This window comes from Saccostrea echinata, unplaced genomic scaffold (assembly GCF_033153115.1).
Source record: "Saccostrea echinata isolate AGI-Se365-2 ecotype Australia unplaced genomic scaffold, CSIRO_AGI_Sech_v1 ptg000029l, whole genome shotgun sequence".
NCBI lineage: Eukaryota > Metazoa > Mollusca > Bivalvia > Ostreida > Ostreidae > Saccostrea > Saccostrea echinata.
Window position 1 is genome coordinate 33,380,425 of NW_026889778.1, and position 26,075 is coordinate 33,406,499.

At 32.5% G+C, this 26,075-nt stretch overlaps 2 protein-coding genes across 4 annotated transcripts in view; one reads left to right on the forward strand and one right to left on the reverse strand.

The window, feature by feature from the left end:
• Positions 1-26,075, forward strand: part of LOC133195846 (laminin subunit beta-1-like) — a 75,479-nt gene that overhangs the window by 9,847 nt on the left and 39,557 nt on the right. The gene's annotated exons all lie outside the window — the stretch shown is intronic.
• LOC133195847 (5-aminolevulinate synthase, erythroid-specific, mitochondrial-like) lies at positions 3,051-18,376 on the reverse strand. 3 transcript variants are annotated; one of them, XM_061331806.1, is made up of 12 exons: positions 18,311-18,376; positions 10,201-10,361; positions 9,023-9,127; positions 8,700-8,840; positions 8,459-8,500; positions 6,815-7,034; positions 6,339-6,523; positions 5,767-5,946; positions 5,457-5,621; positions 4,979-5,118; positions 4,699-4,827; positions 3,051-4,444 (listed from the first exon to the last, which is right to left on the reverse strand). In XM_061331806.1, exons 2-12 carry the CDS (start codon positions 10,352-10,354, stop codon positions 4,097-4,099), a joined length of 1,809 nt encoding a protein of 602 aa, XP_061187790.1. In that variant the 5' UTR covers positions 10,355-10,361; positions 18,311-18,376; the 3' UTR covers positions 3,051-4,096. The 3 variants fall into 3 exon arrangements, with proteins under 3 accessions (XP_061187790.1, XP_061187789.1, XP_061187791.1); XM_061331805.1 differs by lacking the exon at positions 18,311-18,376 and adding an exon at positions 11,346-11,503; XM_061331807.1 differs by lacking the exons at positions 8,459-8,500; positions 18,311-18,376 and adding an exon at positions 11,346-11,503 and having other exon boundaries at positions 3,053-4,444.

Here is a 26,075-nt window from a genome sequence, read left to right on the forward strand (position 1 = left end):
CCCTAGTGAAATTCTAACTTCAAGAAAGAGAAGGTGAATTAAACTGTGCATAATAAAATTTATAGCTTCAGTAAAACCTTTACACTTAAATAATGCTCACTTCAGAGAGTATGTTGCATTTCCTCGCCTCATATGATAAAATTTTAGGGCAGAGGTCTAAATCTAATTCTTATCATATGATTGCATAATTCCTTTCTCTGTGACTGGCTGAGATCCAGCATTGTGAAAAAAATAATACTACGCTATGTTCACCTGCACGTGACCTTCCAGATGAACATAAGGATTTATTTTTTACCACATTGGACTATGAATAGATCGGGAAAATCCAAATTGATACAAATTACAAATAGTTTAAAAGCTATTTCATTTGCATCCGACTTCCACTCAGGTGAACATAACATTCAGCCACAAAGAAACCAGGGTGAGGGTTGGGTAAGGGGGGGGGGGGTCCCTACCCTTACACTTTTTTTCTGCTTTTAATTTCATTTTTACTTAAACATTGTATGGATTTGCAGAGCTATGCCCCTTTTCTATAGTAATTCCCATAGCTAATTAATCATGCCAACATTTTGCGTTCGGCTCATTAGATCTTCTTAGATTTTTTCATTGCAAATATTTTATACATGCTAGATTTAAATTATGACAAAATAATTCATGTTGCAATAACTTTGACGTTGGGTCCATATTTTCGCTAAATTGACTGGACTAACAGCTGTATACTGGAAATTGGGTAGAAGTTTAGAGGTGGAACCCCTACCTTTGGTGTATTTTGGTGTAAATAATTCAGTGTCGAATTTTTCATCAAAGGTCGTAGACCCCCCACCCCCAGTCCCCCACCCATCCCCATCTCCCACTCCAACGTTATTGTACCAAAATGTTGAGCAGATTAACAAAGTGCATAGTTATGATAAACAAGGGTGCTTCTTACAGAATTTTTAAAACATGTGGTACCAGGGTAAGTGTTTCTGGTGTTTCTCAAAGGGGGAGTCTATCGATAATGTACTGAAGATGTGTTAATTCTTTGAAAATCTTCAACTAAGTGCAAAAAAATAGTTACGATGATGAGGGTACCTTTTCCAAATTTGTGAATTTCATGACCCTGGGTCATGGGTTTTGGTGTTAGGGTAGGACTGTGACGAATCTGTAGTGAAAATGCATTATTTCTTTGAAAATCTTCTCTGCTCCTGGGCATTTCAGAGGCAAACAGATCTAGAGTAAAAGTTTTAATAAGCAAGGGTATTTTTACCAGATTTTTTGAACATTTGCACCATTTGGTCAAGTGTTCTGGTCCTGGCCAGGGATCTATTAATTTGTATTCTACTGCAAGAAGTCATTCCCCTTTGCCATTCATTTTTGATAATTAATCACTGTAAAAATGTATTTGGAAGGTTGAATAAGAGATTTATGCAAGAATTTTTATTGTGTAATACTAAAAGTACTTTCGTAGTTTTACTGATCAGGTAGACTTGTAAATAATACATAAATGGAAACGAGACAAAAATACCTTATCTTATTAAATGCTCTTCAAAGATCAAGATTTAGGAGAGGCCAATGTGAGCAGGTATATGGGGTTAGAAGCACTAATAGTTTGTTAATAGTCTGTATGGTGATAGTGATAAACTGGGGACAGATTAGGACTTAATTTATGAGTTGTTATTGAATACTAGACTATTTCATCAATCCTGATCATCCTATTTCTCTTACTTTTGGGCAACAAAGCTTCATCTATCAGTTTATTTTATACTCTATGGATCCTCTGAATTGTTGTATTATACTCTGGTGACCATTAAGGCCCTTGGGCCTCTTATATCAATTTACAATGTTATGGATTTTATTCCCTGTACTTCTTTCTCTAAAGAGAGACATAGATAACAACAAATCTGTTTGACAGTGTCTTTTTCTTCGTTCCTCATTTTAAGCCATCCTGTGTGAAGATATATCTGAGCTGTAGTCAATGCGGAAGGTGCAATATGAAAAATAAAAAATTTAAAAAAAGTGGTTATTGATGTTTTAAAAAGCATAGACAGTCGCCCGCATGGCGCAGTGGTTAGAGCATCTGCTCTAGAGTCGCGGAGTGAGGAGTTGATCCTTATGTCGCGGGTTCGAATCCCGCTGTGGGACGTGGAGACCGGTCCTTTGCATGAGACCGTATAAACCGAGGTCTCATGTCGCAGTAGATGCTGGCACGAAAAAGATCCCTCACTGCTCAATGGCCCTGAGTGCCGACTATAGGTCAAAATTTGCAGCTCTCCCCCAGTAAGTGGTGGCGTCTCCAAATGAGTGAAAAATTCTCGAGAGGGACATTAAACAACAAACAAAAAGCATAGACAAATGAATACGCTCGCAGAACAGCCTACATTTATCAGTTACGCACAGATCTAGTGAGACCTCCCACTTACAAATTGTTGGATCTGCCATTGGTTAGCTTCAAACCATTTTTGCTTATCCGTTTCTGAAGTGTATACTTAGCTCTGCCAGCTATGTCTGAAACTTCGTGGAGCAGCTTACATTATCAAATTCACCTGTAATAAATTAATCATCACTTATGTAAATGAGGCCATATAAAACTAAAATCTACGTCAAAGTAGACATATAGAAAAACCCTCCGTATGTGTGAAAGTTTAGGTGCATAATGTCTACTCTTTTAAGCTGCATCTTCAGTTAATGACTTGCAGATACAAAAACAAAAACAAAGACATGATGTTCAAATATTTATTGCTTTTTCCTGAAGGATAAAGTTTGGTCATAATATTTGGCAGTGAATTTTAAGAACAAATTTCAAAGCAAATATTTAAGATATAAATATATTATATATATATAGTTACAGTATAAATATTTCAAAGTTGTTTACATGTACTAAGTTTTTATTTTAACCAACAAATTTTACACTCATGGAAAAATGTCACAATTCATAAAGTTTCTGACACATCCTGAAAATTAAATATCTTAAACAGCTGGTATACATATAAAATATTATAAATAAAATTAGGATATTAGATGTTGTTTTATAGAAAAAAAAGACAAAAATGTAATTAAGAGCTTTTTTTATCAAAATACCATCACCACTTATGAAGAGTAAAATTTAACGAAAACTAAATTGCCCACTAATTTGAATTTAATATATAATAAAATAAAAAGCTTAAATTACTACATTAAATATATTAAGTTAGTTTTAAATTAAGTTAACAATAACCATAATTTATTTCTCCAAATAAACACCTGAGCTGACTAAAATTCATACTAGATGTGTATCCTTGAGAGTTAAAAAAAAAAAGAAGGGAGCATGTAATTCACAATTCAAAATACTTCAGGGGTGTCCAAAAGGGGAATAATTAAACAGGAAGAACATGACTGATATATTTCATCATAAAGACAGAATACAACAACAATCTATAACTTAGAGATCTTTGTCTATAAATATAACAAATCAAATCTTGTTTTCCAAGCCTTTGATATTAACAGATACAATGGAGGTATACATAGATTGTATATCATTCATCATCGACTAATGTACGTATTAAAATCATGTCCAGTGATACAAATGCCTACATATAATAGCTTTAAGTATATGATGAGATTCCTCTCAGAAAAAAAATTTATCAAATAACTGCATCATCCCAATGAAGTCACACATTTTGGAATACTACAGTGCTGTAATAAGCTATGCTAGCTAGTTTTCTAAAAAATACCTATAGGAACTTAAAATTTATACTAAAACCTATTTTTGCAAGATATACTTCATTAAAAGTGAAGGCTACAAAATTATACAACCAACACAAAGCTACAAAGTCTGACTTTAAGATAATTTACAGGTTCAGTTTAGAGATACTTTTTTCTTAATCAGGACAAAACTTGTAACTTTTTCTTCAGATAAACAATAAAAAAAATAATTATCTCTCACTACTAGTATAAAAATAAAATAACTGTCACATCTCTCTCAAAAAAAAAAAAAAAATTATAAGACTTATTTAATAACAACATTTTGTCATTATTTAGATATTTCCCCCATATATATTTTTTAATAACATTTTCCCATTTTCCTTTTTTTATTGATTTTTTAATGTTTTTTCCAACTGTTTCCTTGAGTTGCCTCCCTTTAAGCAAAGGCGATGTTTTCCTGGAGTGAGGCATATGTACAGTTGGAGCGTCCACACACTTTCTCCACGGCCTGTAAGATCTGGATATCCAGTGGTTTCTGACAGACCTCGCATTCCTCAGGACAAACTGACCGCTCTCTGTTTAGCTCCAGACCATTCTCCTTCCATACACTGACCACTGATGCTACAAAGTAGTCCATCATGGCCTTGGTGTGGTGAGGGGTGGGGGCTACACGGAGGCGCTCCTGCCCCCGGGCCACAGTTGGGTAATTAATAGCCTGGACATAGATGTCATGTTTATTCATGAGCTCAGCTGATAGATGTGTGCACAATGCAGCCTCTCCAACCTAGGAATGAGAAAAATGTCTGATCTTAAGATTGGATTACTGGACAATTTTGTTCTTTTTTACATTTAATTTCTTTATTTTCAAATGTATAGATTATTTGAAGAAATGAACCTCATAATTGTATTCCAGTATGTTAAATTATTTTGCCATCATAAGGTAAGAGATTTTGTGAAATTTTATCATGTTACTCCAAAACTACAGGAATTCTCACATCAAAGTGAGGCTGAGATACATAGAAACTGCTAAATCCTTACATGGATAGGAATAATGTGACTGGGGCAGTGAAGAGCGGGTATACCAGCCTCCATCAAGTTACTTCTCAGATATTTAACGTTACTCTGCTGGCGTTCCCTCAGCTGTCTGCCTTCTTCACTCCGCAAAACCTGTTTATCAATTAACATACATAAATTTAAACTTTGTTATGTTTGAAATCTTAACATGCTTTATAACATTACCATAAAAGGATTATTAGTGAGAATTCCAAAAGACTTGATTCTACAAACTGATCTTTACGATGTAGAAATGAGGAATTACCCTAATGGAGGCCAGTGCCCCTGCCAGAGTGGTGGGAGGGAGACTTGTAGTGAAGATGAAGCCTGCCCCGTAACTTCTAATCATATCTACAGTACGAGCAGAGGAGGCAATGTATCCACCAACATTACCAAAGGCTTTCCCTGTAACATAAAATTGCCCAGTAATACAACTTCCTGATGGCATGAAACAAATGGATACCTCTAGTAAGAATATGAACTATAAATGTTTAAGCAAAAAAGGAAAAAAAATTGCAAAATTTGTATAAAATCAAAGAATTAAGAATTGTGACCTTATATAAATATATGGGCATAAGCTGCTTAAACATTACATGTATCCAAAACTGAGAATCAGAAAGAAATCTTGTATAGCAAACCCACCTAATTAAGAAATTAACAACTTTTACCCATATAATTAAGAAATTAACAATTTTTTCCACTTATCAAATTGTGACTTTTTTAACTGCTCTTTGGTTACATACCAAGAGTTCCTGATATAATGTCAATCTTGTGCATACATCCATCTCGCTCCCCAATTCCTGCCCCATGGTCACCGTAAAGGCCCACAGCATGGACCTCATCAACAAGCGTAATAGCCCCATACTTGTGGGCCACATCACACATCTCATTCAGGGGGGACACATCACCTGTAGATAAAATAAATCCATGAAATGGAACCCTTACTCCCTTCCCTTTATCAAAAAAATCATTATTTACAGATATATGTAATTTCCTGAATTTTATTTTGTATGCATCAAGGATATCTATAAAAGCTAAAAAAGTATAAGTCACCTGTCATGGAATGCACAGTTTCAAACACCACTATCTTTGGGACACTCTTGTCCACTTTCCTCAGTAGTTCCTCAAGATGCAGTGGATCATTATGTCGGAATATATGCTTAGGGACACCACTGTTCCGTATACCTTGAATCAAGGAGGCATGGTTTCCAGCATCAGAAAACATATGGACACCTGATGAAGAGAAATTAGAAGAGATGGAGGATTGGTTAGTTCCTTATTATATCTTGTGACATCAAAATGGCTGAAGCAAATTGTATTGAAATGAAAATGGAACTATTCTAGTGGGTAAAATATTGCTGCTGCATTATCATATATAGTTTTAATCTGTCCTATTCCCTTTTATTTTCTGCTTGTACTTTTAAAATATGGTTTTGAACTATGGAATTCCCTTTAAAATACAGAAAGTAATGTAAGTATAATTATATAAATCATTATTTTTCTACATTTACAATACTACCATTACATGTATAAATTACACAAGTGATTACACATGATTTTTACTTTTGATATTGTATAATTAGACAAAATATTTTCAAAATCCCTGTGTATCTTCTCTGTCATACCTGGTATAGCTTTTCCTAGAGTGTACAGAGAAGTGTCATTGGCTACGTAACAGGAAGTGAATACTAGGGCAGCCTCTTTCTGGTGAAGTGAAGCTAGCTCCGCCTCCAGTCCTTCATGGAGAGGGGAATTCCCAGAAATATTTCGAGTTCCTCCTGCACCAGCTCCATGCTTCTTCAGAGCTTCACTGAAACCAAGAAAACTAAGCTTTTTTAAAATTACTGTACATTTTCGTTACATTTACAAATCAAACATTTACAAACTGTGTATCATATTTTGTTTATGCACAACATTCCCTTAAAGAATCTGTTTATTTCAGTGTATACAATGATAACATTTGTAAACAAGGTTCTCGAGATTCTAAAGAAAAACTAAAAGCATACATGTTCAAGAGTTACAGTGAACTTGTCACAACACTGATTTTAGAATTCAAAATCCCTCCTTCCACACACACTGACACTTTGAATTTTGACCTCACCTGACAGCGTTGATGACCTTGGGGTGCCAGCTCATCCCCAGGTAATCATTGCTACACCAGACAGTAATGTCCTTCTTCTTTCCTGTGGAGTGGTCCTCAGCAAAAGGGAATTCCCTCCCCCGCCGCTGGACATTCTTAAACACACGGTAGGTATGGTCATTCTTCTTCTTGTTTATCTCCCCCTCAAAGAATTCCTCATAGTTGAACAGCTTTTGTTGACCTGAGAATAGAAGAAAACTGAATTGATTAGCAGCTGCACTTCTTCTTTAATCAATATTACTGTTAATTTATAAAATATTATTGTAAATGTATTATATTAGGCTGTGTATTCTATTCAGTGCTTTTTTTTTCAGAAAGCAACTTTTGCTAAATCAGGTAAATTAATCACTAAATGTCTTGTATATATGTATAGAAATAAATAAAATACATTCAGAGATGTACTCAATCAAATCTAGGCTAACTCGTTGAAAAGTAAATTTCCACAAATATTGTACTCAATCACTAAATACATTTACAGTATACCTACAAGATTACAAAGCCAAACTCCACAAATGCCAATAATAATTGAGGCAATATATGTCAAAATGAATCTTCATCATTTTTAGAAAAAGCATTATTGATTCTCTTAGTTTAAGTTTGCCAAACCTTTCAAAGCATAATACTTTTTTAAGAAATAATTTTATTGCAAAATGAAGGATTTATTCATCTAATACTTAACTGTTACATTTCAAGTATTTCACTGTAATATACTTTTACAATACACGTATTCATATTTTCATAACTATTATTAGCTGTCAAGTGTTATCAAAAATTTCAACATAATTAAGAACACAGGATATTACTACATGCACAAAGCACTTCTAGTCCAAATGCACAAGCATTCTAAACATTAAGTGTACAGATGCTTTCATGTATATTTCATCTCTACTTGACTTTCTTTTAACCATAGCAAATGGTTGCAACAAAATGTTGAAATCCAAAATGGAAGGATTTATATTTAACAGCACTTTTTAAACACAACTATCATGTTTTATGTATATCCTGCCCCCCCCCCCCCCCCCCCCATTTCTATAAATTTATTGCAAGACAACTTTTTGTTTAGATAAGAAATTTCATACCAGATCATGATTTATATTTCTCTCAAAATTTTCTTTGCTTGTTGATGCTCAGCATATCGTAGTAGTTATTAGACATTATATAAGTGGATTTTTTTGTAAGAAGCAAATTCAACAAATTGTAATAAAAAAAATGTTATATTCTGTTAGCAAGAAGTAATTTTAGCAATTTATAATGCCATGAAAGATCTCAAGTCTTATCTCTGCCGTGCGATACAGAATGAATTATTAAAGATATTCATTTTTAGTGACTTCAATACACTGGCTTATAATGTCAAAATTGAATCCTCGTTAAAAATTCTGCTTATACAATGTATTGTTTATAGTTAATCATGTAGAGATGATGATTTGTGAAGCATGTACCCGAAAAAAAAAATTAGATCTAGTTTCTTGTAACAAAATTAATTTGGAAAACTTTTGGGAACAAAAAAAGTTGAATCAACTAAAAATTAGACAGAGAGAGAGAGAGAGCAACTGTAAACAAAACCAAGCAAAATAACAAAGGTAAACTCCAGCAATCCAGTAATACCCTCAGTTGTCTCCTCCTGGCTCTCCTCTTCAGTTTTCAACTCTTAACAAGTCAAAATAAACAAGTGACTGTCAACGCACTTTCATGTTTTCATTTTGGTTACAAAAAATTTGTAAAATCAAAACAAATGTACTCGGTATTTAAGAAGACAATTCATCCCTTTTGGTCCAAAGGTAATTTATTTCCAATCTTAACCCCTCTCCCCTTTAAGTATTATTCTCTTCTGAAATCCCTCCCTCACCTTTTTTGTTGCCTTTCCCCCACTGCTTCATGTATTCCAGAGTTTTCTCCACGGTGATGCCTGATGGGTATTTAGGGGCAGCAATCTCAGCCTCCGCAGCTGTTGCCTTGGTAACGGTCATATCTGGCTGGGCCACTGCTTCTGAAAAATAATGCAAACTTTCACATTCCCTAACAATTTTATTCCAAAATATGAATTTAAGATCATTTTTCAAAATTTCAAACCTTATATACATATTTGTTTGAAATTTATAACTTAAGTGAAATAAGGACATATCTGCATGTACCCATACATCTAACATCTAGTTTTTATTGGTTGCCTACCTTTCTTAGTAATAGCATCCTTCATTGAGGAGACATGGTTCTTAACATCCTTAATGGCCAGCCCTTCCTTAGCAAAGAATGGACACTGCTTCTCCAAGGGCTCATCTGAAAAAGATACATGTAATCCTTCTTAGATCCATGGGAGTCATAAGAAATGCTCCACACATAAGTGTACAAATAATGTTTACATACAAAAATAATGAAATAATCAAAGATAATGAATCTCACCTCGATGAATGTTTTGTACAAGTAAGGCAAACACTAAAATGAAAATGTTCCAGTAGTTTGCATCTGTAAATGCATCATCCATGCAAGTTAAGTCACAATTATGGCTTAAAGTTATTTGGGAATAGACCAGTTCCAAAAACTTTAACCTAGTCTCTTATTCAGGTCAGATTAAGCATCTGTAGGAAGCCTAGTGGTGTGCATCCCTAGATGCATCATCCAGCAAGTTTGATTCAGGCAATGCTTCATATAGTTACTTGGCTCAAAAAACTTACACTAGAATGTGCTGTGTAGCGCAGTACACTCATCTTGACTTTGTTGATGTGAGCTAAACACCCCTCTCAATCAGATTGATTTCAATGTTAAATCTTTACATCTGAATTAATGTTTCTGCTTAGTTTATCAAATGTGAAATATTAGTACTTTAAGTGAGATTTTCCCTTTTTACTGTAAGTACTTGTATTCTTGACAGTTAGTCATGTGAAGTGACTTTGATTGATATCTTGTATATTTACAAGCAATATGTGTAGACGGAATTTAAGGATTACTAAAAATTCACAAATTATCAATTTTTTTCCCAATGTATTTTGATATTTTCTATAAGAGCGGAATTTCCACATGTTTCATACCAGGATATACCTGACGACCATCAATTTTTCGAAACTAATTGTCATGAAATACAGAAATTTCCATTCATGTAGGCAGGATACAAAGATCATCTGTTAATTGAGTTTGTTTACTGTAGAACTTTTCTTATATACAGTGCATGTTTTGACCCTCATTAATTTTTGACTAATCACAATCTTATCATGAATCCTGTAATATACATGCATCAATTACTTAAGACTCTCCTTTGAGGACTACAGTGTTTTATTTTTAGACTCTCCTTTGTTTTTGTATTGAGGACTAAGGTGTTTTATTTTATGTTTTTGTACGAGGACTGTTTTATTTACCTGTCACCGTCATCATGTCTGGAGTGGACATGTAGTTCATGGCATGTACCATTACTGGACATCTCTCTGCATAGGTCATCAACTGATTGGCCGTCTTTCTGACCTGGTTGACCGGAATTCGGGACAGAAAGGGACATCTCAAGGCAGTGGACATTGTGCTTCTACAAGTACATGGAAACTAAACTGAATACGATTTATTACATAAAAATGTTTAGTAGAGCATAAAAAAAGATGCCTACAGATGCATTTTTAAGCACATGAATCAACTGAAATATATGCAAAGTATTTGAATTTCCAATATCTATATTTATAAAACAGATATTCAGGGAATTTCTTTTTAAATAATAAAACATCTCATTCACAGAAACAACTTTTTTTTGCTTGACAAAATTTACTTACAAGTCTTAAAACAACCTTAAATGTGTTGAATCTACACCAAGAATTATATCCTGTACGTTCTTCTTACAACAGGTAATACAAGATTGTAATTGTGTAAAACATGGAACAAACTGAACACGTGACAAGGCATTTGTACATGTATTTTTGTGACTCAGGTCTTGTGATTTTTGATCAAGGCCAGCAGAGACCATGACAACCCATCTGCCTTTAATACTTTCTTATCACGTTGAAAATGAATGTATATAATGGATATTAACACCACAGTGATATATCAAACCTTGTCAATTTTTCATTACTTCTGGCAGATTTTTCATGTTAGGTCAACAGGACATTAATTTTTACTTTCTTATAAATCATATTGCCTGTTTCATTTATTTCTATTTGAAAAGATATGTTTATCATTTTAGAGATAACTATTAAATTTTCGAAACAAAAAGAAAATGAATGAGTTAAAATCACCATGTCTTCATGATCTGAAATCATTTTTGGTAAAAAAAAAAAAAATGATATTTTTAAAAAATCAGCTCATTATTCAAAGTCAATTAAAACTTCTAAAACTTTAACAAATTAACTTTTTTCAAATGTTACCAAAATACAACTAAACTAATTTCATTTTCCTCACAAATAACCCATAAAAAATATATTCATTTTAATTTCTAATAATTAAAGATAATTTAAAAGAAAAAAAATAAAAGACATCACTTCTAAATTATAAAAGAGAGAGTACTGGGGGCAGAAATAGTTACCTCAAAGTGAACATGCTGCTCTTATAACACGGAAAATCTTATTCCATACACTTAGTGTTGAAGCAATGTCCCCAGAGACCACAAGATCTAACTATCAGGAGATGGGTTGTCCCTTCACTTATATAGCCTTCACAGCCCCATTACAAAATTGCAGTGATGCAAGGTCAAAAATTTAGTAAACAGAGAAAATTTAGAAAATACAGAGTTGTTTCCCTTGAATGAATTTGTAAATGACAAGTCATGAGACTATCACCACTTTCTAATCTGATAGTGAAAATTTCATAAAAAGATATCCACCAATAAAAATATTGCCTCAAGCTATCAATCATTATAGAAAGATGTTTAAATGAAAGAATATATACACTTAGTGCAATATTCATCATAATTATTACTATGCTGGAAAAACCATTGGATTTCTCTTAAATGTATACAAGTTGATTTGGCCCATCAAAGTTTGTTAGGAAAATATCTTAGAAAATAAATGCATGTGGGCCATAAGGCTCACCAGAAACAATAGAGTCAAACTTTCACAAAAAGGGAACAATCGACCCACTTAAAATTGCCAATTAACTGTTTAAAGTTAATACCCCCCTTTCCCCTTTCAAAGAGTAATAAGAACAGAATATATGTTTCTGCATTGAGCTTGTTTTGTACTTGTTTTACTCTGTGCCTCATGTAGCTGTGTCTGAGGCACTGAGGCTGTGCATTATCAGAGTGGCATTCAGTCTGCCTTTTGGAAAAAAGTGGTTGGGGTGGAAGAGGGGGTGGGGGTCTGTAAGGTGACAAATAATTACTTTTTGGATACAGTATTAAGTGAGCTTCTTCACTTTAAAATTCAAGACTGAGTTTGATTAAACTCTCTTTTTATAAAACTCTCTAGTCTGTAGTCTATATCATTTTATATAAAATGGTCAATGCAAATGACTAAAACCAACATTTAATAAACTGCGACATGAAAATTGAGTCAGCCATGCATTCTATACTTTGTGTCACAGTAAGTTTGGTTTGTTTTGACCAGGATGTGGACATGACATGTGATAAGCAGAATATTTTGTATAGGCCTCAAGTGCAACTTCATGATAGGCTCGGCATTAGCTAGTAATTGACAAAATATGTTATTTTCCAGAATTTTATAAAAATGAGAAATCATTGCTAATTTAAAACATGAGACATGTTTATTTGGTGAAAGAAAACAAGAAGATTAGGAGAGGCATCAGGAGTGTCTTCATATATACTGCACTAAGGATCAGCTGACATCACTCAATACTGGATAATGACCTCAAGTATATTTTCAGAAATTTTTTTATGTTTTGAATCAAACTAAAATGTAAATACAATTGAACTTTGGTATCTCAAACACTGATATCTCGAATACCATGGATATGTCAAAGTGATTTTGAAGTCCCATCATCACTTTTTCTTTATGTACATTAATCTCAATATCTCAAAGTTTTTTTTCTCTCCGAGTCCCTTCAAATTTGATAAAATGAGGTTTTACTGTATATTTTTATCAGGTAATCTGTGTACTTTTCCAAATACATTACACCATGTACTGTAAGCCACATCATCGCTAGTTATTCCACTGGTGATATTTACTTATGGAGGGGAAGGAGATGTAAAAACTTGAACCAACGTGTTAACTTTAGGAACATGGTTTGCTAAGAATGTTAACTTCAGGAACATGGTTTGCTAAGAATGTTCCTGGTTAATATCTGACAATATCGGATATAACTACAAACTGCTTACTCATGCAGCAATGAGATACTCAAGTCTGAGTCTCTCAACACATCTTTTTTTTTGATAAATTTCCAGTGAATCCAAATCTCCTATCCCACCTTTAATGTTGTTCTGTTGTCTTGGTAGGGTAACTAACCTACAGGAGGATTGTATAATCTCATGACTTTCTCAACATAACAAAAGTCACATTTACAGGCATGTGTGTTTTGTTTGAGAGAAAAGGAAAAAATGTGAATGTTGTTCTGGTCCTGGTTCATCTTATACAGTTTTTGAATGTGTAAATCTTGTGACTCTTTAAATTTTCTAGAGACAACCAAGGCTATATACATTATATGATACATGCATTCCTACCTCCAAGGTCATTCCAAATATCTTGTGACTTCCACAATTTGGGTATTTAAGTTTGAAAAACTAACAAAAAATTTGCAATATAGGTCAATTTCAGGACAATAGCCACTCACTTTATCATGTTTTTTTCAAAGTTTGAAAGACAAACTTAAGTCCAAATCTAGGTCAGTCTGAAAACAATGTCCTTTTACCAGCTGTTGACCGATAGTTTGAGAGCCACAAAGCTTTCTGAATTAATTTGGATAAGGAAATAGGTAAAAAAATTGTTCTTCTCCAAATTCTAGTTCATACTTGACTATGAGAATCCTTTGCAATGAAATCAAAGGTAAAATTTCCCCCAAACTTTAACCTGTGTCTTACTGGTAATAGGACCAGTCAAGGTCTATGGCTGCATTTGAATCATGCAATTTTATCTGAATTTGAAAAGAGAAAGGATGACACTTTATTCTGATCCTACCTGCAGTAATGCAGATACTGCAGACCACATTTGGATTACTATAATTTAAATTTTCCTAACAGCTGATAACTTTTAAGTATCCATAATAAATACAATGAAAATATCACACATTGTAATGAAAACATACCTGTAGTTAATATTTATTAATGAAAGATTTATATTAGCTTTGCTATTTTTATTTTTACTTAGGAAGCACAGCTAAAAAACATGGAATCATTTTGTCTTCTGTCTGTCTGTCTGTCTGGGAGGAGTCCTACTTTCAAAGAAAAGCTTAAAGCTCTCTTATTTCAAATCATCTAAACATGGAACATAAATGTAGATAAATCAAAATGAGTATTCTACAATATTCAGGAATCAATTGGAATTGCTTCCTCATCAGTACAGGTTAAGTGGAAAATGCACAAAGAAATCATGTTTTATTGATTACAGGGAGAGACTTGTGTGAATTACTATGATAATTTAATGTACAGTCTGTAGGTATTATTTGTGAAAAACGTGAGCTATATAAGCAGGATAAATATGATTTACTTAAACAAATAATTAGTAAGATAAACATGTTGTTGATAATAAACTAGTCTGGGTGGGTAATACATTTGTAATAGAACTTCAAGTTAAAGCAAGGCCAAGCACACTTTATGATCTACGTATTACCAGGTACTAGTACTCTCACATTTGTATTAATACATGGTTGCAGACAAAATCTAAAAGTTCATTTTTTGAAATCTAATCCCAATGAGCTTATTTGAAAATTTTGCATATCATATTTGCAATATTATCCAATTATTCTTGTCTTTGAGGTCAATAAATTGATTTTAGCGATAGGAAGAGTACAATATTCACCAAGTCCAAAGGTCGAGAAGAATATGGTACTTTGAGGGTTCCAAAATCATTGTATTTAGATACTTTTAATTATAAGCTTTAACTGTAGCATCTTCACACAAGAAAAGCAAACCATCATTTTTTCATCTTTTTAGTTCATTATAAAAAAAAATGGCATTAATCTTCAGAAATCCACAATACTTCATACATGCTATAAATTTCAATGGTAATTTCTTACATAGATTTTTGATCAAAAATCTACTAATAAATACTCTTTGGAAATATTTTTAGACATTAACTCCCATATAACAAATCTGTTAGAGTACTTGTATATATAGTGAATATACATGCTATGGCACATAAATGTAGATAAATCAAAATGAGTATTCTACAATATTCAGGAATCAGTTGGAATTACTTCCTCATCAGTAAAGGTTAGGTGGATAGATGCACAGAGACATCATGTTTTATTGGTTAGGGGGATATTTGTGTGAATTACTATAATAATTTAATGTACAGTCTGTATAGGTATTGTTTGTGAAAAACGTGAGCTATATAAGCAGGATAAATATGATTTAATTAAACAAATAATTAGTAAGATAAACATGTTGTTGATTGTGGACTAGTCTGGGTGCATAATACATTAGCAATAGAACTTCAAGCCAGCAAGGCCAAGGATACTTAATCATCTATGTATTACTATCATTTTCATATAACATGGTTTCAGACAAAATCTAAAAGATATCATTTCTTTTACTCCAACCCCAATTAGCTTATTTGAAATTTTTGCATATCATTTGCAGTATATAATTACAGTTAATATCTTTGTATCCAATATCGATACCATATTTCAGGAAATTAGCATTTATAATAATACAAAATTTACCTCAGAGTACGTTCTTAAGTTTTCTGATGTAATAAAACTTCAAACATTAATAATTATGAAGAAGATTGTCATATTTTAAATTCTAAGATCTTAAAAAATATGTTATAAACCATTATTTAATTTGATTCATTATTTTTAACCTCTAAGAGACACAAAATAAGTTTGCTATACTCTATCTATAAAATCCTGAAATCAAAGTTTGTTTTTACCAAAAAATTTTGCAAGGAATTATTAAGAATTTGACCATGCAGGGATCAAAAAAAATCTTTGCAATATTCATAAATTCACTGTATCTGTGTTCGTACGAATTTTACCCTACTACTAATACCTAATATAAGTTTTAAATTTTTGAATAACAATTATATATATATATATATATATATATATATATATATATATATATGCATTTCTAAAAATAGATTTTATATAAGTGTCCATATATGTCATGCTATACAAAGGACAGAGATGCATGGTCATATAAAGTTAGTTGGTCAAGAGGTTAAATGAATTGGACCGTATAGCCTACCTGTCAATGGTTGATGTGTAAACATATAAAAAAGAAATGTGGTCAAAAGATAAAGCTTTCAGGTCAATATCTAGTTCTTGTACCAAAACACACCTACATGTTCATAATTTATATAATTTCTTTATCCTAATTAATGGTGGGAGGGATATTATACACATTACTGGATATATTATGTAATGTATCAGTATTTAGAATTATAGCTCTCAAAGTTGCAAAATATATATATATATTCAGTAATGTGTATAATATCCCTCCCACCATTAATTAGGATAAATTATATAAATTATGAATATGTAGGTGTGTTTTGGTACAAGAACTAGATATTGACCTGAAAGCTTTATCTTTTGACCACATTTCTTTTTTATATGTTTACACATCAACCATTGACAGGTAGGCTATACGGTCCAATTCATTTAACCTCTTGACCAACTAACTTTATATGACCATGCATCTCTGTCCCTTGTATAGCATGACATATATGGACACTTATATAAAATCTATTTTTACAACTGCATGTGCATATATACATGTACGTCAATTTTCTTTTTATAGTCTCACAGAACAAATATTTGCCTACATAGCGTTAATGTTATTTTTATACATAGCATTATGTTGCTCTGAAGGTGAATCACAAGTTAAATTCATCCTGAAATTTAAATCGTTGGTATTTTTTATGTTTTCTTCCTTGTTGCTGCTTGAATTATGAATGAAACATATAAGATCTCAAAAAAAGGGGGGAAATTAACTTATATAATTAAATGGAGAAATTAACTTAAATAATCATAAATCATTAAATGAACAGACTTGATACTCATTATCCATTATTTGTTATAATTTGATCCAGTTCATTTTCAACTACAGGTATGGGGTAGCAAAACCTGACTTCATTATCATGACAAACATGTTCACTGCATGTGAATTATGCAGTTTTTTAAACATCATACCTTTCCATCAACAATTTCTTATACAATTGACTTGTAGCACATTATCAAAAATATGCAAAATTACAGACCATTTCAAAATATTGTCTGAAACTCTTTACTATTCATTTTTATCAACCTTGTATGCCCCCTTGTATCTTCATTTAATGTCAGCTTGCAGGTGATTTTTAGATGGGTGGGGTCATGTGACCACATCTTTTAGTTTATTGTCAGCTAAATTTAAGGTCAGACGACACGTTCCTCAATTATGTAAAAAATTTTCCAAGAATTTATCATTGCTGCTTAAACAAGTTTCCTCACAAAAAAGTAAGGTACCTTACCAGGCATTTGTTCAAGATACCAGAGGATTGTATTTACTTTATAATCCTATTGGAAATCACTAGCATTGCCAATATCACAATTTTTTGTGTCTTTATCTACTAAGACATTTTGAAAATAGTTTAAAATTCACAAATTAATGATAATTATGATAAATTTGTTATATATTTCGAAGAGATACCAAACAAATGTTTGGGCAATGTGTCGTCAGACCTTAAGGCCTCAACAGAAGCCACAAATGAAATGCATAGAAGACGCTAGAACAAAGAGAGATAATTCTATGTGGCAAATGTTTCCATATTGAACTGTATAAAAAAAAATGAAAGACATAATGTGAATACTTTAATGCTTTTTTTTTTTTTTTTAAAAAAATAAGAATCCATGTAGCTGTGAATTCAAAAAAAAAAAGTTTATGTTATAGCTGAAAACCTTTGATTACTGATAAAAAGATATTTATAGGATAACTTAAAAGAAATAGTATACATGGTACAAAAAATTGTATTCATGGATTGGTAATATTTTTGGGCCTTGTATTTTGGTTGTAAATGATGCACAAATCTCTGAAATATTAGGAAATTTCTAGGATGTTCAAATTTCTTTTTACCATCATGGTCCTTGTACATCTAGACAATTCTTTTATTATTTAACAGGACATTAAGAAACTGTGACTGAAACACATTATGCAGCAGTAGACTTATTCATTTTACTTATATATATATAAACATATATTTAGTTGTTAGTTTCATGAAAAGAAGAGATTGTCTTTTAAACTGGTACATGTACTACCATGAATGCTCCTTTGAAAAATAACACCATGGCTTCACTGTCCGTTACAAAAGTGCAATACGATCCTTTCCACGAAAAGCCCCTGCAGGTGCTTCAAGAAATTATATTGTTCGATCTCATCTACTACACAGAACCAAATAAACTTACCTTTTCTTTGAATGCTAACTTCTGTAGACTGTTTTTATTTGTGTGCTCTTCACTGAGAGCGAATCACTAAAAATCTGAAAAGAAAAAATAAAAAGTTGTAAGAAATATACCATACAATGTGTACTGTCCAATTATGCAGAATTTCACAGATAGACCCAATCCACAAAAATTATAATCACAAAATATTTTAAAATTCCTTTTTTAAAATGTAATTATCAGATACATGGATTCTAAAATACATGATCTTTTTTTAAACATATATATGATAAGTGGTGTGTATGTCATGACAGATTTTGACCTGATTTTATGTTACCTTGTTATTTAAGAGGAACAAAATAAAAGCTTTTGAAAATAATTCACAAACACAAATCTAAAGCTAGTAGAGCTTAGTTTCAGTTCTTATGCACCCTGAACACATGCCATTGAATCTTAAAAATAAAATGTGGCAGTGTTCTGCCAAATTCTTAACATGGAGTAGTCATTTTGGGTAAATAAATTTTTGCCGTATGGTGCAACATTAGATATTAAAAACATGGACATAAATGAAGTACCCTCCAGGGGTAAAATCACAAAAATTTCCACCAGCAGAAAATATGCATCTATACCAACTTTCACAAAGCCAACATACCCTTAAATAACAGGCCCATGGGCCACAATGCTCACAAGAGTCACATTTCTATAACAAACCATGATTGTGTTTGTGTAGATAAATGGAACATCACCATGTTATTCACGACCCTAAGCTTAAACCCCATGCCTCTAGTAATTTTCAAATTTCTACAATATGATGTTGTGAAAAACTGTGTATCCCTACTTTGTACAGTAACAGTCCCACTCTAATGGCATGTCAGGGACTATATGCTTTGCCAGAACTGGAATCTCCACTACATGTCAGGGCTGAATACCCATTATTGAATGTCCATGCAGTGAAAGCACCCAATTCCATTTGAAAATTGACATTTTTTTCCCCAAATTAAGGTAAACATTGGTAATCAGAGATTACAGAGCTCACCCAAATGAATGTTGTCTTTAGTAAGGCAAAGTCCCACACAAAACTAATAAATAAATCTAGTTAGTGTGCTTCCCTAGATGCATCATCCATGCAAGTTTGGTTCAAGTAGGTCTTAAAGTTACTTGGGAATGGACCTGCTTTAAAAATTTTGTTCTGGTCATTCATCAGGAACAATTAAATGTAGGTCAGATCCAGCATCTGCAGTAAGTCTGGTAGTGTTCATCCCTAGATGTATCATCCATGCAAGTTTGATCCAGGTAAGTCTTATAGTTGCTTAGGAATGCACCTTCTCCAAAAACTTTAACCTGGTCACTTTTCTGGAAAATGTAGGTCAAATCCAGCATCTGAAGCAACTCTGGTAGTGTGCATCAATAGCTTTAGCTGAAATTGCAGCATCTGAAACCTTGTCTGATACAATGAAACATACTAGAAGCATATTCCATGCATCTCTGATTAATGTAGGGCATAGATGAACTCGAAAAGAAATCTGCTCCTGAAACTTTAACATGGGCTGTCAATGTCATTTTTACATATTCGTTGAGGTGAGCTAAAAATGACAAGCATTGCTTTTTATCAGAAATCTGAATTTTCAGATAACAGTAAGTGATAATAAAAGATGTGAATACAGGATAAGCCTACAGTCTTCCTGTCAATTATTTTACAGTGAAACATACTCCTGTAAGGACAACTATCTATAGTCTAAGTCCTGGTCATAAATATTTCCCCATTGAAAGGGTACAGAACACTAAAAAGGTTCCATACAGTATATGTTCATAAAGATTGCAAGTAAATTACATTTAATTAAGTTGCTATTGATAAAAAAGAAAGAAAAAAAGGTTACCTGATGGTTTAATGGCAATCTTGTGTAGATTTTACCTAACTTATTGTGTTCATGCAAATAAAAAGATGGTGGAAATCTGTTTTGTAAATATCAAGTTCGTCACCATTTGGATAATTTTTGCCTAGGGCACCAAAACTGACATCAATATCATGCAAATGACACACAGGTAAAACTGATAAGTGGAAAAACGCAGAAAAGGAAAATAGTAGAAATGATTTATAGTGTATATTCTATCTATATTAAAACAGAAGCAGTCAATCCCTAAAGGATTTCTGCATCAATGCACCAGGAGGTTCCCTTCTTTATCACCTACATTTAATGTCAGGGAGGAAATTTTTTCAGTGAAAAAGAAAACATAAACAACAATTTCCTAAAATATGAGGATTTAACATATTTAGTCTAAAAATGATTGTATGTTCACCATTGTCACATACATTTTCTGGCAGACACAGTACGTATATCAAAACAGAATCAGTTTTACTGTAGTTGTTCTGTCAGTATTTAAATAAACATTACAAACTTATTATGAATCGTAGTAGTAATTAAATTAATTATTACTATGATTCATAATAAGTTTGTAATGTTGATTTAGTATTAATAAAATACCATGAAAATCTGAATTAAATTGTTTGGGAAAAAAATGATCTACGCCTTTTCAAACTATCTGTGCATGACCTGAACTTGTAATCGTAGATTAAATCCGCATAACTAGAGAATGATAATGTCTAAAGTCTTTCATTAAAAAAAACTGTATTTATATCGATTTTTCATTGTTAATAAGAGAAATTGTATTTTGCACAAGGAAGTACCATTTGATATAAACTGGTTCTGTGTACCTGGCCAGCTGAGATACCACGCAGTAAAATTTAAAATATCAATACCTGACTGACTTTTATCTTTTAAATAACGTGAGCAAAAAGCAACATTTAACATGTTTATCTTGCATCACAGATCACAAAATAGAACTTGAGTATTTAATCTCTTTATATTTGTTATCTCTAATAAGGAGACTTCCGTCATTATTCTTGGAATGCAGTACCTTCTATTATTCAAAACAGGACCTAACGTAATGAGGCACACTAATGAACTTGATAACATCACTGCGGTAAACATGCTTATAAACTTAACGAGACTTTCAGACTTTTTTTTAATGAAAAAAAAATTTCCCTTCGCATGTTCTCTGGATGATGAGTAAACTTGAACCTAACAAAATCTTTCTGGTGAAAATCTTCATAAAACAAAGAATTCCTACTGTCTGCTGAGTGCATTAAGTAAAATTAGAAAACCTGTATTTAAAAAAGGTTCTTAAAAAAAAAAGTTGCATTTTCTAAGAAAAGTAGATACTGAGGCCAAACAAAAAAATATGTGTGGTTCCGGTTACACATCCAAAAAAATTTGGGTAGGTAGGTAGGGATTTTTTTTTTTTTTTACAAAATTATTTTCTTAATTTCTCTAAATAATACCTATCACTGCTTTGCAAGTGGCATTTAGATGTGGTGTGATAATATACTAGTCAACATTGGTAGGGGACACCTACATGCTAGCTTGCTTAGGATTTAACACTATTAAAAACTTGCACTATGTGTTGAAATTATGTTTTGCAAGGAGGCCGCCATTGCTGAAACTAAAACTAATATCGGAGCCAATTATGGAAATCAGAGAAAATTCTGGAAAAAATATGAAAATTGTCAGAAAAAAGTTTAGGGTCAGGGGTATAAAATAGGGACAGTCGGGTAACCGGAACCACACATATTTTTTATTTGGCCTGAGCAATCTAAATAAATGTCTTTGTCTCAATCATCAATTTGTCCAATTTATCATTAGTCAAAATGAAATTTGTCAGATATGCAAGTGATTTAATAGTTTAATATTAAAAAAATTGTCTTGTGAATGTCATATTCAACTCATTGTAATACATGTAATTACTTGGATTGTAAATAGTACCAAATGAAAACTACAGATACTGTAAGCACTGAGCTGAGTGAGCTCACAAAATGATACCCCCCACACACCCCCACCCCCGGCTCCGATGTATGAGTATAATGATAAAGTCCATCTTTTGCTATATAGAAAACCCTAAATGTCTGTCCGATCAAAACGTAAAGTATATAAATTGTTAATTTATTTTTAGCAAATTCAGTCACAGATCGATCCAGTTCTTTATTCAATACCCAAAACTTAAAAACAACTGTCTTTTCCCTTTATTTCAAAGTAAAAGGTTGGGGATCAATTGTAACAGGCTTTGGGTTGAAGTTTATGACAAATCTCTGTGGACCTTACAACAATTAAATTAGATTTTTTTTTTATTTCAAAGCATCATTTTTTTCAGTTGAAGTGGTCAATTAGGCTGGTAGCCATTTCTTAGTGAAAACACTGAAATAAGTGTCACGTAAAATTACAATCAATTTTAACTATAGACAATACAAATGATCATCAACCTATTTCGATGAGGGGGAACCATAGGCCTATTTGTATAATATTTCCAATTGTGGTAATTAGGCTATAAAAATTAGGGTTTATAGGTCACAGACACAGTTATGGACAAGTGTTCATGGATACAAGACTTTGGAGTCCTGAACAAGATTTTAATTCATGAACAACCATACATTACTGTTTGCTTGGAAAACCTGAAGTTTTTGGACTTTTCTTAAATATAACAAAATCTTGAACTTTTCTTTAACAAACTTTACTCTAGATGATAAAATTCTCCAACTTTGACCATGTATAATTATATATAACTTTTGATATTTGGATTATATAATTTTTATTCAGTTCAGTTTATTGATATTACCATGTTGGTATACAGTCAAAATAACAAATCAGCTAGAAGACTTTATCTTATCAAATGAATTTATAACACAAATTTTCTACTTCTTTGTCTTACAGAAAATTGAGCTGTAATCATGGTAACGTATGATGATGATACATGTAGTTTTTACGTATAATTTATGAATAATGCCTGCAGTGACAGGAAGTTTGTGGTATACCACTTCAGATAATGGATCCTTTGGAATGATACACACCTGAATCACATTTCTGTTCAGGAAGAAGGGATATAAGACAGTGTAGGTCCTCTTGTGATTTTAAGTTTTAACAACTTCCACACTTCGGATCATAAAGATAGTAATCAATTTTTCAGTCACAAGAAATTGTTCAATTTATTAAACAACAAAGAACTAACTTACTATTTGAATATTTCGCTTTTTTAATGATTTTAAATATATATATTGGTTTATAACATATTAATGAGTTTCTATTTAAACATGTTAAAAAGAACTTCTAAGGTCACATGCAGGCATTGTAAATATATTTCAAGTTTTAAGCCTCATTGATCTGGAGTTCAAAATCCAGGTTGTTTACCTAAAATAATTTGAAGGTTACTAAATAAAACACATCACATGATCAGCATTTTAAATCTTGCTCAACAGAGTGTAGAAACCAATGGGATTTTTTTTAAAACTAAATCAAACTCAGATCAACATTTTCATTCTCTCATGTAAAAATCATCTAAAAATATCCCAATGTTTTTATTGTAGATTTTAGCAGCAAAATTTTAATGCTAAAATGTAGTACATGTATGAATGTTAATTCATTAGAAAGCAGGACTAATTTAAAACAGCATTTACTGGTCACAAAACAGACTAAAAAGCCACTGATAGTTAAATATATGTCACTTCAGTTTCCCAAATATTGTAATATGTAGAATATGTATATTTATATGTGTATGTACTCCTGCCTTTATTAAAGGTACACAATATAGTAACTATACATTAATTAAATCAGAAATTGGCAGACATTGAATGGGCATCAGTTTTTCTTGTATTTCTTTGCTTATTAAAGTTATAAGCATCACTGAAGGGAATTTCTTTTCAAATATTCAAAAGAAATCTTATTTCAATACAAGATAGATATATTTCTTGATACATGATATTTCAGAACAAGTATTTGGCTGGAAAGGGTATAAAGATGAGCATCTTATTTGGAAATCTGAATTAAATTTGATTTTCTTAGGCCTTCGCATGAAGCTATACATAATGTACACTGAAAAGTATCCGTGACTTGATTTGCTCTGAGTTATTTAAATCCCAATTTAATAAGCCAAAGGGCAACCACCCCTTGGACTAAGAGGTCAGGAATTAATGTTGTATAAGATTTTAACCTGTGTATGAGAACTACTGGGTTTACATCTGTTCAAATGGGGACACTTAGTTCTAATTTTGACATATCTCAGCCGTCTGCTTATCATGTTCATAAATCCTTTCATCGTGCACGGTTTCCATGAAGATTGCGTCATTTACTGACACGGCGACACTTACATAATCTTTTAATCTTTCTTGATTGGATTCTTTACAATTGTTACATAACAATACACGTTAAGCATACTCATATTTAGCTATACAATTATATAGCCGGGTTCCATTGTCTTATCTAATAACCATAATTACAGAGATAATTCAAGCTGTGCCGTGTGACCCTTGGCCTTGCATGTGTCTTCGCCTGTAACTATCATAGGAGCGATATTACAATCTACTCCCACCCCATCCCCTCCCAGAAAACACAATAATCAAAATCCATGATACATTTGTTGTATAAACTGCATTGCTGCCATATTTACAAACTTTATTCCTACCTGTGCGTCGTAGGTCTTACTCTGTTCACACTCAACTCACAGCTGTTTCTCTTCCCTGTTTTCATAACACGGTGTATATCGAGCCCGATCAATATTTGCTGGAAATATCGTTAACCTGTTCACAATTAATGGAATTAAAATTAAAAAGCTCCTTTATTTAAATTCCTTATTTACGTCTGGCAATCTAAACATAATCTCTTATTTTCTTTGTTCGTCATCAAACATAATTTATTCACTTCGGTATTAATTAAATATATTCAGGCATTTGCATAATACATATGGGTCAAGCAACTTTATAAACAAACAAGAAATGTTTCTGAAACACTGATGCCCCCGTATGGCAAATTATAGCAAAGGTTAAACTTTCTCAAATGCAAATCAAATATGTTGGTACCCAAAGTAAGGTCTTGTCTCGGGGAATATACCTGTGAAATATGAAAGCCCTAGCAGCAACCATTGAATAGATATGGGAAAGATTAAAGTTTTTTAAGAGTAAGTCAAACATCAAGGTCAAGGTCAAATGGTCAAAATTAATGGTGCCTAAGGAAAGGCCTTCTCACAAGAAATATACAGGTGAAATATGAAAGCTGAAGAACCAATCGTTCAAAAGTTATGACCAAGGATAAAGTTTTTCAAAAGTAGGTCAAACTCCAAGGTCAAGGTCAATAATTGTTTATATATTATATTTATAATTGTTGGTCTTGTCACGAGGAAAAAGCATGATAAATATGAAACCCCTAGTAACAACTTTTCAAAAGTTGTGTCCAAGGTTAAAGTTTTCCAAAAGTAGGTAAAGTCCAAGGTCAAGGTCAAAAGGGTCAAAGTTGTTGATATCCAAAGGAAGGTCTTGTCACAAGGATTATATATGTGAAGTATGAAAACCCTAGCACCAACGGTTCAAAAGTTATGACCAAGGTGAAAGTTTTTCAAAAGTAGGTCAAACTCCAAGGTCAAGGTCAAAGGGTCAAAGTTGTTGGTATTCAAAGGAAGGTCTTGTCACAAGGATTACATATGTGACGTATGAAAGCCCTAGCACCAGTCGTTCAAAAGGTATGGCCAATGATAAAGTTTTTCAAAAGTAGGTCAAACTCCAAGGTCAAGGTCAAAGGGTCAAAGTTGTAGGTATCCAAAGGAAGGTCTTGTCTCAAGGATTACATATGTGAAGTATGAAAGCCCTAGCACCAGCCGTTCAAAAGTTATGGCCAATGATAAAGTTTTTCAAAAGTAGGTCAAACTCCAAGGTCAAAGGGTCAAAGTTGTTGGTATCCAAAGGAAGGTCTTG